The sequence below is a fragment of the Benincasa hispida genome, chromosome 12, assembly GCF_009727055.1.
Source record: "Benincasa hispida cultivar B227 chromosome 12, ASM972705v1, whole genome shotgun sequence".
In the NCBI taxonomy this organism is placed as follows: domain Eukaryota; kingdom Viridiplantae; phylum Streptophyta; class Magnoliopsida; order Cucurbitales; family Cucurbitaceae; genus Benincasa; species Benincasa hispida.
In genome coordinates this window covers 81,081,803-81,097,359 of record NC_052360.1, presented here as the reverse complement: position 1 = coordinate 81,097,359, position 15,557 = coordinate 81,081,803, and the positions used below count along the sequence as shown (strand labels likewise).

At 30.5% G+C, this 15,557-nt stretch overlaps 3 protein-coding genes and 1 pseudogene across 3 annotated transcripts; 1 reads left to right on the top strand and 3 right to left on the bottom strand.

The window, feature by feature from the left end:
- Positions 1-7,887: 7,887 nt before the first annotated feature.
- Positions 7,888-8,595, bottom strand: LOC120067681 (secreted RxLR effector protein 161-like). Its single transcript, XM_039019217.1, has one exon. The coding sequence runs from the start codon at positions 8,593-8,595 to the stop codon at positions 7,888-7,890; it is 708 nt and encodes a 235-aa protein (XP_038875145.1).
- Positions 8,596-8,905: 310 nt separating this feature from the next.
- Positions 8,906-9,316, bottom strand: LOC120067680 (uncharacterized mitochondrial protein AtMg00820-like). Its single transcript, XM_039019216.1, has one exon. It carries the CDS (start codon positions 9,314-9,316, stop codon positions 8,906-8,908), a length of 411 nt encoding a protein of 136 aa, XP_038875144.1.
- A 1,174-nt stretch (positions 9,317-10,490) lies between these two features.
- On the bottom strand, positions 10,491-11,635 carry LOC120067679. Its single transcript, XM_039019215.1, has 2 exons — positions 11,304-11,635; positions 10,491-11,031 (listed from the first exon to the last, which is right to left on the bottom strand). The coding sequence occupies exons 1-2, from the start codon at positions 11,633-11,635 to the stop codon at positions 10,491-10,493; spliced, it is 873 nt and encodes a 290-aa protein (XP_038875143.1).
- Positions 11,636-13,686: 2,051 nt separating this feature from the next.
- On the top strand, positions 13,687-14,895 carry LOC120067678 (annotated as a pseudogene).
- The last annotated feature ends 662 nt before the right edge of the window (positions 14,896-15,557 follow it).

Here is a 15,557-nt window from a genome sequence, read left to right as displayed (position 1 = left end):
TTTCTACCATTATTATAAGCTTAAGGGGTCCAATTTTAACATCTATTGAAGTTTAGAGGCCTAATTTTTATAATTGACAGTTTGACAGTGTAATTGCAACTACGACTTATACTTTAGAGACGGTTTTCGCAATTTGCTCAAAAACTTATGGCGAAGGTAAAAGCGCATATATATTTTATGAAATATTTAATGATGATAGCAGGTCTTGGAACTAGTGAGGTTGAGAAATTTGATCTTCTAACTTCTTAGTGAAATTGCTTTTATTCTCTATATTGAAGTATGTTTTGGTTGAATTCAGCATCCGTAAGAAATAATTTTTTTAGTGTTTAAATCCTTTTTAACTCTTAAGCACATGATAAATGATTTTAAGCAAACCCTTAGTCGTTTTTTAATTTCTTGATTTTCTTTTCTTTAAATTTTATGTTCAAATTTGTGAGAATCAATTAGATTTTTATGTAAATTTCATGTAAAACAACTCTATTTTAACCCATTTTTATCAGCAAAATGTTTTCTTATAGACAAATCCACATGACTAATTTATAGCATTATTATTACTTACTCTTACTCTTACATTTTCTTAATTTCTAAGATTGATAGTGTGTGTTTGAAATAACTTTTGAAATCTATATTTTTAAATAAAACCAATTTTCCTATAAACACCCTTTGAAAAAAAAATTAACAATTCAAATGTGTTTAGTTTAGCGAGGATCATAAGTGTTCCAAAAATGATTTTGAAGCAACTAATGTAAAATGTTCCTAATATATAATAAGAAAATAAAATATATTTATAATTAATATATTATCACTACAAAAGATATCATCTTAAACCTTCTTTTAACCACGTAATATATAAAATAAATTTTTTATTGAAAATATTCCTATATATATTTTTAATTTCTCTATGTTTATAGGCCCATCAATCTTAATATTTCTTTAAATTAAAAATTTAGTCCCGGACTTTCATTGAAATCTAAAAAGTATATGATAGGTTCCTATATTTTATATTTATGTCAATAGACCCATGAATGTTGAAAATAAATATAAAAAAAGGCCTCTAAACTTTGAAGTTTATGAATTTAACGGATTCCAACATATTTAATATTTTTTAAATTAATGATTCTTTCAAGTAAAAATTTTAATTTTGTATATACTAAAATACTTACTTTAAAAGGCTATGGGAGAAACATACAATTAGAGGAAAAAGACAAAAGATAGTAGACTTTTCAAAAATTTTAAAGTTTAGTAATCTATGAAAAATCAAAAGTTTATAGGACTTATTAGTTACAAAATTAAAAGCTCATGAATTATTTGATAAACTTTATGACTAAATTTGTAATAAAGCAATTATAATCTGTCAATAGCTAAATTTAAATCATTTACTAAAAAGTTTGTTGTATACATTTTTATTTTTGTTTGAAAAGTTTCATTTTTCTAAAATTCTGAATTTGACTAAGTAGTCTTTCTAATTTCCCCTATTTCGGGCCGAGCCCTAACCTGAACTGAGTTTGGGCTCCTTTACCTTGTCCCATTTACTATTTGGGCCTTTGACTCTATCTTCTCCTTAGATATTGCGATATTCGTAAGGATATTGGTAATAGATAGTAAAACAAGGAAAAAAAATATATACATCTCTTTAAAATATTTGTAAATATGGAAGTGTTGATTAGTCAATTTTTAAATTTTTTTTTCTAATTTTTAATTATGTCTTTACCTATCTTATCTTGTTGCACACCTTCATCTTCTCTTTCTTTGTTTCTTTTTCTTATTTTATTTTATTTCTTTTTAGAAAATTTTTAGAAATAACACCTTTTAAGTTTTTACCTTACAAAACTAGCACCATTTTTTAAAACTCGTTCAAATAACTTTTCTCAGACCATCTCGGACAAGAGATTACACCGAGATTCTAGTAATTGTTCTAAATTATTATGTGATTTTCCCAAAGCTTATATCAAATCTTATAAATTTTCAAATTTTCTCCAAATTAGATTATATTTACCAAATATTATATCAAAATCTTACGTAATTTTTTAAATCTTTAGCCAAATTTCTAATTTTCAAATCAATTTACCAATTATCCAAATGAATTTTGTAGATGAACCTCGAGTGATTGATTTTGATTCTTAAATGTTTGGAAATATTAAATTTTCCAAAAACAAGTAAAATATGGAAATATAAAATCTTAGTATGAATCTCGGGTAGATTAATACCGAGATTTTATATATTTTCCATATCTTACTTTTTTTTTTTTTTTTTTGCAAAATTTAGTTTTGAAAGATGGAAAGTTGAGGATGCTATTTTTGACAATTTCCCATTCTTTTATTCAGTTTTTGACTCTTTTTTTTTTCTTTTCTTTCTTTCTTTTTTTTTTTTCTTTTTTTTTAAATTTTCATTACTTTCTCTAGTTTTGCATCTTCATTTTTTTTTTAATTTTCTTTTCTTTCTCCGGCTTTTGCTTCTTCCCTTTTATTTTATTTTCTTTCATTTATTCCGTTTTTGCTTCTTCTTCTTTCTTTCTTTTCTTTCTTTCTTTTTTTTTTTTAAATTTTCTTTCCTTTCTCAAATTTTTGCTTCTTTCTTTCTTTTTCCATTTTGTTTAATTTTCTTTTCTTTATCTGATTTTTTCTTCTTCCTTTTTTTTTTCTTAAGAATTATGCGGCTAAGTTTCGTACCCAAGATTAGAAAGTATCTAATTCATAAGTGACTTAACAATTACAAGCCAATCATCAAGTTTGATTATTATAACGAAACATTAAATATAAATAACAAATGAAAACAGATTTGAAAGAAACTTTTTTTTAGTCCACAAATTTACATCATTATTAGAAACATTTCTTAAAAGTTTGAAATAAGAAACAAGAATAGTTATTAAATAAGTTTATTTCTAAATAAATGAGAAATGCGAACACATGCCAATAAATTTTTTTTCTTTTTACAGAGCTTTAAAAGTATGATATCTATCCGAAATAAACTTGAAAAAATTGCATAGATGGCCCAAAAAGTGTTGGAATTTGTGTCCTAAATCTCTTTTATATTCTCGTAATTTGTAAACTTTATATAAACAAATTGTTATTAATAAAATAATTGTTATTTTATAAGCATACACTCGATCCAATAAACAAAGATCTTAGGTTATTTTGTGTAATTTAAACATGAATGTAGAGACATACAGGTGGATCATGTTTAAATGATAACCTAAACGGTCTGTAGTAAATGGATAAGACTGGGTACTGGTGACACTATGGATACGACCCGCTTTGTAGATGTTACAAGTGTTGTAAAGTGCTATAAATGATCTGATCCTGATCATTCATGTGGTGACATATGTGTAGGGGTATCCTATACGAAGAGTTTGTATAAGACTCGACGACGAAATGATTAGTCTCTTATATAACGCCATTAATAGTAAAGACATACATTTCACCAAGATGACCATAGGTGACATGACATGAATCCTGAGTGAGTTGTGAACTCCTGCCTATGAAAGTAGTCCTTGTTGGGATTGGTATCCTAAATCTCTCTTGTATTATTGTAGTTTGTATACATTATATAAACAAGATATTGTTAATAAAATAATTGTTATTTTATGAACATTTACTAAATCCAATAAACTAAGATCCTAGATTATTTTATGTAATTTAAATATATATGTGGAGATATATGTGTGGATCATATTTAAATGATAACCTAAACGGTTTGTAGTAGATGGATAAGGCTGAGTACCTTATCCTGGTGACACTATGGACACGACTCGCCTTGTAGATGTTACAAGTGTTGTAAAGTGCTACAAATGACCTGATCCTGATCATTCATATGGAGACATGTGAGCGGGGGTATCCTATACGTATAGTATGTATAAGATCAGACCACACAATAACTAATCTCATTATATAACACCGTTAATAGTAGAGACTTACATTTCATCAGGATGACCATAAGGGACATGACCTGAATCTTGAGTGAGTTGTGAACTCCTGCATATGAAAGTGGTCCTTTGATTTGCATAGGTGAGAATGGCCAGACTGCCGACTCAATATGTCTACTATTTTGGGATTCATTTTATTCGGGAGTTGGGAACATAGCTATAAAAGACAGAATTTACTTCTTCTTTGATGTCGGGGTACGTAGATAAATTGCTCCATTAAAGGCTGATTCTGAGGTTTATACAATGTGGTCACACCCTCTCTTGGCCCGAGAGGGATTTGGTCATAATTGGACTATGACTTATTGTTTATTTTAGGGATCAGTGATACATACAACTTGTATGTAACTATAGGGGTAAAACGATAATTTTGGTCTAGCTATACTTACAAGCAATTTGTGAAGGGTCATCGCACTATTGATTGGTTATATCCAATGGACACGAAAATATATCTGCAGTGCGAAGAGTACAACTGTCATTAGTGGAGTGACTGACAGTTAATGGATGTTGGGTAATTTAATTAAAGAGTTTAATTAATTATCCAAATACCATTGGAGCTTTAATCGATAGGTCTATAAGGTCTCATCTATAGCTCAACAGGGATTATTGATAATTAATTTTGGATTAATTTGAATTGTTCAAATTAATTTAGGGAATTAATTATATATGATATAATTAATTAAATTAATTATATGCGATATAATTAATATAATACATTTGATACGTTATAATATAAAGTTTATTTGAGAGGAAATAAATATTTGATTATGATTCAAATATTAATTATATAGATGAGATTTATATAATTGAATTTAGTATAAATATGATTTATATTAAATACCATGCATTGTTGAGAGAAATTAAAACTATAAGTTATATTGTATTTGATACAATATAAGAACCTGTCTCTTATACACATCTAGATGTGTATAAGAGACAGCTTAAAAAGCATGATAAACTAGTGGGTTCCAAAGATAAAAAACATAAAAAAAGAAAAAGAAATCGACACCGACCAACCGATGTACACCCCTAGTATTTTATATAACACACACACATACATACATACATACATATATATATAATTATTAATTTAATTTAATTTATTTTAATTTAATTTAAAAATTAATAATATGTGTGTGTTTTATGTTTTTTCATCTTCTTTCAGTGGTTAGAGATTTTCTCTCTGAAAAAGAAAAACTACTAACAGAGAAGATACAGAGAATAAAATAGTTTTCTTCTTCCTCACAAAATCCTCTCCTCCCTCTTTCAAAAAGAAGCAGAGACGACATCTCCTGCCAATTCTATTCCCAAAAGAGAATACATAAGGCTCCTTTTGGTGGTGTCCTCTTCAAGCAGTTCGTGATTGGATCGAGGGATTACGTGAAGACTTTTTGGCTTCAATGGTAAGTCCTATTTTCTCCTTCTTCCTTCTTGAATTACGCATGCTTAAATTTATTTTAATGCTTAATATTTTTTCTTGCTCTAAAAAATTGAGATTCTGAGAAAAAAATGAAAATTGAGATGATCCCCTTCCACTGTGACCTTCATTGGTTCTTTAAAACAGAAGGGCACAAATTAAAATATTTGCGTATTTGTATACCTTAATATTTGTTTACAGAATCAAACGAAGAAGAAGAGTTTGGTTTGGTTGTTCGTTATTTTTACAGAATTACCCTTGAAAGGCAACGAAAAGAAAAAGGACTGTATGAATATTCGTAAAGGACAAGAAAAGTGACAATAAGGTGATCGATAGCTATAATTGATAAAAGCTATCATTGATAGCATGTTATCGGTAATAGAAACTAACATTACTAACACGTTATCGATGATAGAAACTACCATTAATAGCATCGATGATAGAAGTTACCATTAATAAGACGTTATCGATGATAGAGAGCTTTCACTGGTGGCATGATATCAATGAGATCATGGATAACATCTTATTAGTGAGATCATTGATAGCATCTTATCAATGATGTTATCAGCGAAAGAAGTTATCATTAGTAACCATGATATGAGTGATATTAGTGATATTAATGATAGGAGTTAGGTGAATCTATATATCGAGTTTCTTTGAAAGTTCAAAATTAGTTATAGAAGTCTATCATTGCTAGTCTTAAGTGTTAATATGTCAAGATTGACTCTAATTGATGAAAGTCTATCAGTGATAATGATTGATAACTGCTATCAGTGATAGCCGTGATAGAAGATTATTAGTAATAGCTACTGTGTTAATCTTTCAAAGTCGATAGTCATTTATGAAAGTTTATCAGTGATAGCCACTAATAGTTTTCCATCACTGGTATAGCTCAATCTTTCAAAGTTGATAACCACTTATAAAAGTCTATCATTGATAACCATTGATAGCCTTAACTGTTAATAATTCAATGTTGATTCCTATTGATGAAAGTGTATCAATGATATCCACCGATAATTGATAGCAAATTAAAAGCTAATATTTTAAGATTGTATTAATATTTCTCAAATTAAAAGCTACCTCTGGTAGCAATTAATAGCAACTATCAAAGATAACTTTCAATTTGAGAAAACCGGGAAGAAACGAGTAAAATGGTGACTAGGTGTGGACTTTTTAGTCTTTTACTATTTTATGTTCTATATATACAATTATTTTATCCTTGTACTATATATTTTATTATTTTGAACTTAAATTCTATTTATGCAACCAGCCTAGATATTATAAAAAATTATACTTTTATAATGATCTTTGGGTTTTTTTTTTCCTTCAGAAGTTTCTAAAATTTATATTAGTATGAGATTTAGTCAAGTTCACATGGCTGACATGTGGAAAATCAGTACTTGAAAGTCAATGTTTGATTATGTGGAAATCTAACATGCCCAAGTCACTTAATTAAAAATTCATCCTTCGCATCCAATTTGTTTATATTATAGGTTAAATGGTAAATTTGATCACAATAGTTTGGACAAAGTTATAATTTACTCCCATGATTTTAAAAGTTAAGATTTGATTGCTATAGTTTGATAATATCTCATAAATAAGTGTATGGTTTGATAAAATCCTCATACATAGTCCTTACCATAGTGACTATTTATATAAACCTCAAATTTGTCATTTTATCTATATTATATCTTTCAGACATAGTAAACACAAAATCAAAAGCTTCCAATCTCATTAGATATAAAATTCAATTTTATATCTATTAAAAATCATTTCATTAATAAAGAAAATGGAATATGTCAAGAAACTATTCTATACAACATTGAAAGTTCATAGACAACCTATTAAACTTAATGACTTATCTAGACATGTTTTTTTTATATAAAAAAAAGCTTAAATACGAATAGACACAATTTCAATATTTAGGTACTAAAATTCGTAATTTACCCTATATATTGGTATTTTTTCTTAATCCCCTGGTTTTAATCTAACGAATAGGTTGATAATCTTTCCACAAGATGTAGAAGTTAAATATATAGGAAACTCATTGGTGAAGTACTTTATACAAACCATCAAATGCCTCCAAAACAATCGCACACTCATGAATGAAGGGCACTTATTGATAGAAAAAAATGGAGAGAACTAGTAAAAGAGAGGAAGTGATATAAAACTCCAGTACTTGAATTTCATTCCAATTAGGCCTTATATAGGCTCAAAGTACATCATAAATAACAAACTAACCACCCAAAACAAATAGCACAAGACTAGCACAAAGAATAGCAACCCTAAAGACTAACAACAAGAAACTAAATATAATCAATTCTATTTTTAACACCCTCCCTTAAACTAAAACTATGCAATTTAGTATTTAATTTAAAGAAGTAGAGGAAACTACCCGAAGTAAGCTTCGAAGCTTCACAAATGTTGCTAATTTGAGAGGCTTGGTTAAAATATCTGCCACTTGATCTTCACTTTTACAATATCTTAGATTGATAATTCCATCATTTGTAAGATTCCTCAAGTAATGGTATCTTACATCAATGTGTTTGCTTCATCCATGCAAGGCAAGATTCCTTGAGAGCTTGATTGTTGATGTGTTATCACAATGAATGATAGATGCTTCTTCTTGCTTATAATGTAAATTCTCAAGAATGTTCCTCAACCAAATGGCTTGACATGCACATGATGTTGCTGCTACAAGTTCAGCTTTAGTGGTAGATAGTGTGACAATTGGCTGTTTCTTGGAAGACCATGAGATAGCTCCTGAACCAAAAATGAAAACATACCCTAAAGTACTCTTTCTATCATTTAAATCTCCTGCATAATCACTATCGCTAAAACCAACAAGGTTTAGATTTTCTTCTTTTTGATAAAGTATGCCAAGATCAGGAGTCCTTTTTAAGTAACGTAAGATTCTTTTGGCAGCAAAGAGATGAAGCTCAGTTGGAGATTCCATAAACCTGCTAATTAAACTTACAACATACATAATATCAAGCCTTGTAGCTATTAAGTACATCAAGCTTCCAACCTTTTGTTTATAGAGAGTACTGTTGACCTTCTTTCCTTCATGGTCCTTTGTGAGCTTCAAATTGGGTTTAACTGGAGTTGTGGCCAAGTTGCAATTCTCCATTTGAAACCTGTCCAAGATCTCCAGTACATATTTCTTCTGATTGATGAAAATTCCCACTACTGATTGTATTACCTTAATGCCAAGAAAATAATGCATCATCCCTAGATCTGTCATTTCAAACTCTGCCATCATGGACTGCTTGAATTCTTCAAACATAATCAAGTCATTTCTTGTGTAAATCAAATCATTACATACAAATATACTATCAAAGTCTTGTTTGGATGTTGGAATTTAATAAAGAGAATATGTTCATATGGACATTTTTCAAATCCAACTTTAATAAAGTAGGCCTCAATTCGATTGTACCAAGTCCTAGGAGCTTGCTTCAATCCATACAAAGCCTTCTTCAAGCGATATACCTTTCTTGCATTACTCTGTTGAACATATCTAGGGGTTGATCTATGTAAACTTCTTCATTCAAGTTGCCATGCAAAAAGGCTTATTTCACGTCCATTTGAAGAATTTTCCAATTGCTTTGTGTTGCCAATGCTAACACCAGTCGAATCGTATCATGTCTTGCAACCAGAGCGAAAACTTCATTGTAGTCAATGCCAATTTGTTGCTTATACCTCTTTGCAACAAGACGAGCCTTGTATTTGTCTACTTGGCCATTTTTGTTCACCTTTGTCTTGTAAACCCATTTAACACCAATGGATTTTTGCCCTCTAGGAAGTTCTGATAGATCCCAAGTATTTTTTTTCTCAATTGACTTAATCTTTTCATCCATGGCCTGCTTCCATTTTATATCTTTGACAGCTTCTTCAAAAGTTAATGGATCACATTCTGATAATAAAGCATAATGGACAAATGCCTCATCAGAAAGATCACCACTAACTTCATAATCTTCCATCCATGTTGGTCTCCTTCTAACTCGTTGTGATTTTGAAGAACTTGCACATCTTGTTTAAGACTTAGTAGCCTCAAGCTCTTGAATTTTCAAGTTGAGGTGTCAAAGATTCATCACTATCTTCAAAATTCACAGGTACTGTTTATTGCTTTAGAGTATCTTCTATCCAATTCCAAGTGCTTAGTTCATCAAATATAACATCTCGACTAATTATAATTCTACCCGTGATTGAATTGAACAGTTTGTAAGTCTTTGATTGCTTACTAATGCCAAGAAAGACACATTTTTGGCCTTTGTCATCTAGCTTCCTTCTCTTCTCGTTAGGAATGTGTGCATATGTAATGCACCCGAACACTTTAAAGTGATCAACTGATGGTTTACGCCCATCCCAAGCTTCTTGAGGAGTCATGTTTTTCATCGAAAAAGTTGGACTTCGATTCAAAACATGAACACCCCAATTTACTGCTTCTGGCCAGAATTTCTTTGGAACTCTCCTATTTGCAATCATACTTCGAACCAAGTTAAGGATAGTATGGTTTTTTCTTTCGGCAACACAATTTTTTTGAGGTGTGTAAGCTGCTGTCAATTGGTGCCGAATTCCATGCTGAGCACAAAAATTTACAAATTCTTGTGACATATATTCTCCTCCACGATCCGTTTGAAGGGTTTTGATTTTTCTCCCAATTTCATTTTCAACTACCGCTTTAAAGCTCTTGAAAATTGAGAATGCTTCAGACTTTTCCTGCAAGAAATAAACCCAAGTTTTTCTGGAAAAATCGTCAATGAAAGAAATAAAATATTTTTTCTTCCCATTTGATACTGAGTTTAATGGGCCACATATGTCAGAATGAATCAACTCCAGGGATTTACGTGCTCTCCATGCTTTACCTTTTGGAAAGCTCTCACGATGTTGTTTGCCAACAACACAATCTTCACATACTTTTGTGGGAGGAAATATTTGGGGAAGGCCAACCACCATTTGCTTTTGAGAAAGGATTTGCAAACCTTTAAAATTCAAGTGAGCATATCGCAAATGCCAAAGCCATGTGGGGTCTTGATCTACATTAGTCTTGAAACATAACTCCAAACATTCTAGTTTGAGTGAGAACAACTTGTTCGAGGCCATTTCAACACAAGCTATCAATCGTCTTCTTGGATCATATATCTCACAGGCGCCTTATTTGATAGTTGTGACATAACCCTTCTCTTGTAGCTGTCCAACACTCAGTAAATTGCTTCTCAAATTAGGAATATAAAACACATTTGATATGGGTTCAACATTGCCTTTTTTGATCTTAATTTGAATATTTCTTTTACCCACAACATTTACTTTAGAATTATTACCAAATGTCACAGTAGAATGATAACTTTCATCCAAATGAGAAAAGAGAGGCTTGTTACCACACATATGATTGCTGCAAACAGTGTCTATATACCATATGTTAGTTCCAAGCTCCTTGTTGTGGTGGCACGTCATCAATAGAGTTTCTTGCTCCTTTTCCTCAATAAAATTGGATTGCTCTCTTTTTTCATGGTTGAAGTTGGTTGTGCATTCAGACTTGTAATGAACAAACTTATGGCAACGATAATATTGAATGTTGGACTTATCAAGTCTCGAGTTGTTGTTGGATGTTTTCTTGTATGGATCATGTCCACCACCTCGTCTTCTTCCTTGCCACCTTCCACGACCTCGACCACGTCCTCTATTGATCCTCTCCCTGTAGAGTTTTCACCATGAGTTGAAGTTTTCAGAGCTTGTTATTCAGTTGAACCTGTATTTGACATCATTCTCTACTCATGCACAAGTAAAGAACTTTGTAATTCATCAATTGATAATGTATCAATATTTTTTGATTCCTCAATTGAACAAACCACATATACAAATTTAGAATCCATCGATCGAAGAATCTTTTCAACCACAACTACATCTTCAATCTTTTCTCCATAGATATGCATTTTGTTTTCTATATCCAAGGCCCGTGACAAATACCCATCCACGGACTCACTTTGCTTCATTTTAAGAATCTCGAACTCTTTGCGAAGAGCTTGGAGCTGCTGTCTTTTCACCCTCGTTGTGTCTTGATACTTTTTCTTCATGGAGTCCCAAATTTGCTTGCATGTATCCTTTTGCGAAATGGTCTCCAAGATGGTACGATCAATGGCTTGAAATAAATAATTCTTTGCCTTGAGATCCTTCAATTTTCGTTCCTCTAGCTTCTTTTGGTCAACTTCTGACAAGACAACTCCAGTAGCTGGTTCATTCACTCCTGCTTCAACAATGGTCCAGTACTCTTTGGACCGTAAGAAATTCTCCATCAACATGCTCTAATGATCATAATGACCATCAAAGCGAGGAATTGCTGGTTGCACATATTTGTCTGAGGCCATTGTCTATGCTTGCTAGCTATTGTAGAGGATAAAGGAATGAGAGTTGGTTTAATGGCTATGAAAAAAGATGCCACAACCTAGCTCTGATACCACTGATAGAAAAAAATGGGGAGAACTAGTAAAAGAGAGGAAGTGATATAAAACTCCAGTACTTGAATTTCATTCCAATTAGGCCTTATATAGGCTCAAAGTACACCATAAATAACAAACTAACCACCCAAAACAAATAGCACAAGACGAGCAAAAAGAATAGCAACCCTAAAGACTAGCAACAAGAAACTAAATATAATCAATTCTATTTTTAACACTTATTTGATACCTTACATTAATTGTTGAGCTTTGGTAAAATATTAGAAGTATCGTTATGGACATCAAGCACTATAAAAAGGGTCTATGCTTTTGATGTTCGAATTATTCCAATTTGAAACACTCTAAGCTTTAAGTTTTAATTTAGTTGTATGAGTGGTATAATGTTTTGAGAGAGCGTTTCTTTTGTAATTGAGATTGAGGAAAGATTTCTACTTGATTGTAATAAATTTTTACATAGTAAATTTTTTTTGTCCATGGCATGTTCTTTAGTTTTGAGTTTTGTGCTTCCAATTTTATTGTTTTCTTTTAATTTCTATGTTATTTTTATGCTTAATTCCTATGATAACAATGAGATATTTTTTCCAACATTATTGGCACACTTTACTTGAAATGACACTAAATTAACATGGACTACTACTTTTAGAGTCAAGTTTGAAATGAAAGTGATTTTAATTTCAACATACCTTTAATCTTTATAAGTTTTTCTTTTAGATTAAAAAAAACTATATATTAAACATTAAATTGCAAATCAAACAAATTTGTTGTTGTCAAATAAGTGTATATAATTGTGTAAATATTAGACAATCAAATAGAGTCTTACTTTAGTTGTTGCCAAACAAGTATACTGAGAGTGGCTCTCGTAACTACAGGATAACTATAAAATATAATTTTAAAAAAATAATGCAATAAACAACTAAAATAATAAGTTCAACGACATTCATTTTCCATGAATTGGGACTTGTTATAATCTTTTCTAACAGAATTTTACTTTGATTATTCAACCAATCAAAAGTGAGAAAAAAAAAAAGAAGAAAAGATTAACAACAATTCAAGACTTGAAAGCATGTATTGCAAAATGACATTAGAATATATCAAAGAAAGCTTTAAATTAAAACTTACTCAATTGCATCCTCTGTCATGATTTTCATTATTCTTTATGGCAACTTCATGTCCACAAAGAGTACTGTAGTAGAAACTTTTGCACTGCCTACAAAATCCAAACCAAACACATCACTAAAAGAGATTAAGAAAAACTTCCAAAATTGTATTGTAATTTTAGCAATAGATAAAATTATTCAAATGAGCTGCCTTAGAGAAAGTTTTTCATACTATCCCATGATTGGGCCTCATCTCGGAGAACCTAGCCTCCTTAACATGAAAAGTTCCCAACAAATTATTTAAAAACTGCTTGAGTGTGACAATTTCACTTTTCAACTCCGTGAAAAGTGTTTAGATGATAATCCGACTCTCAAAACCATATAAGAAGTTGAAAAGGGTTATTTTGACGGGAAAATAACACAAAAATTTCTAAAGAGTATCACATTGTCTCTTAAAACAACGGCCAAGTGTCATTTTAAGTATGTAAACCACGTAAGAAGTTGCTAAAAAGTGTCATTGACTTTCAAATATTTTCTTTTCCTTATGTAGATCTTCTCTACATGCAGCATTTAAGAGAGTTCTTGAGAAGGTTTTTATATTCAGTCCAATATAAATTTTGATTGAATTCACAAAACTCTTTAAATTTGACCACATAGTTTTAGTAAGCATAAATGGTACAAAACAAAAATAATGGCCTTTTCCCTTTTGCCCTTCCATTATTATGTCATTGCAAACAAACAAAATTCTGAATTTAAGAGCCCTAGGACTTAACATCTCTTCTACAATTTCTCTGAGTTATGTTCAATCTCGCATCTTCCTTTCACTACCTTCTTCCATAGGAATATTACCTCAAAACCCTTCTTCCAATAATCACTAAACAACCAAAAGCTACCTTCTTTCACCACTTTTTAACCACTTTGAGCTCCTCTTCAACCTCCTTGACTCCAATGGTGATGGCAAGATCTCCACGAAAGAGCTCTGTCGGTTTCTCTATCGTGTAGGTTATAAAAAGCTTAAAGCTGCAATCGAAGCTGAAGAAATGGTGATGGAAATGGATTCAGATCATGATGGATTGATCTATATGGATGAATTCTTAGAGTGGGTATGACTTACATTCTAGTTGAAGAGAACTTTTATAAAAGATAACACGTGGTTCAACTTTTGACGTAAAATAGATTAAAATACCACATTGATCCTTATACATTTATCTTTAGTTCATTTCGGTCCTTATATACTTTCAAAATGTTCATTTTGGTTCCTATATTTTCATTTTTTTTTCTTATATATACCTTTAAAATGTTCATTTTTCTCTATATACTTTCAACTTTGGTTCATTTTGACTCTTGAATTTTTAAAAAGGGACTATTTTGGTCTTGCAATAAAAATGAAAGTGAATGGACTAAAATGGTTATTTTTTAAGAGTACGAAGATGAAAATGAAAATTTTAAAAATAAATGGACTATAATAGATCAAATCAAAAGTATAAGGATGAAAGTGAACATATTTAAAGTATAGAGATCAAAATGCACGAAAGTCAAAAGTATAAGGATTGAAATAGTAGTTAAGTCCAATGATTGCATTGTAAATCTAAATAACTTTATTAATTTCAAATCACAAAAACGTATACCCACTAATATATTTTATATATTATTCATGTTGAGGGTAAATTTATGATATTTTTGAAATAACACGACAACTCAACTAAGCATAAATTTTGCCAAACACACTCATAATTTTCAATAGCAGTGACAGAATTTTTGAACAGGATTCTGAGGAAGAATGAAGAAGAAGAAGAAGAAGAAGTTCTTGTGGAAGCTTTTTCGATATTTGATGGTGACAAGGATGGGTTGATTTGTGCTAAGGAAGTAAAGAGAACATTGTGCAAATTTGGATGGACAAAATGTGGGCTCAAAGAATGTGAAAGGATGATTGAAGGAGTGGATAAAGATGGTGATGGGTTTGTCAATTTTAGAGATTTTCGGTTGATGATGACACAAAAAGGATAATCATGGATTATTATTTGTAAGTTGAGACTTAATTATCTCTAATTTAATTTGATTTATCCAAATATTTAAAACTAGTTAAAACAAAAGTAGAAAAATGGTTCACGTTATGTGGTTTTAAACCCGAATAAATATAGAAGCGGTGGTAGAAGATTCAAATTTCTAAGCTTTGAGAAGTAAGAAGGTTCAGTATTCCTATCCTACATATTATAAAAAAAGGAGTATGTTTTTGTTTAATATAGGATAATCATTCATCTACATAGTACTCGAAGATAAATCGATCGACTATATTAACCATAAACAACTAATAACAATAAGCTTTTTAGTAGGAGAGAATCATAAAGAAAATGGTATTAAACATTAGAGCGTCCGTATTAGTGACTTTACGAACTTAGGAATAGATGGTCTTCCAATCAAATTTCGTTCCTAACACATCATAACAAAAAAATATAGTGTGTTTTACGTTTTTGTTATCCTCCCATAATTAAGAAAGAGAGTAAAGTTTTGGACTTTAAAAAAAAAATCCTGTAAATTTTCAGATATACCCTTTTTGTAGCCAGCTTTTAATAGACTCAAAAACATATTTATTTAAGGCTGAGAAGAGAAATAGAAAATTTTAAAGTTTTATTTGAAAAAATGACAAAAAGATTTCAAAATTATAAAAA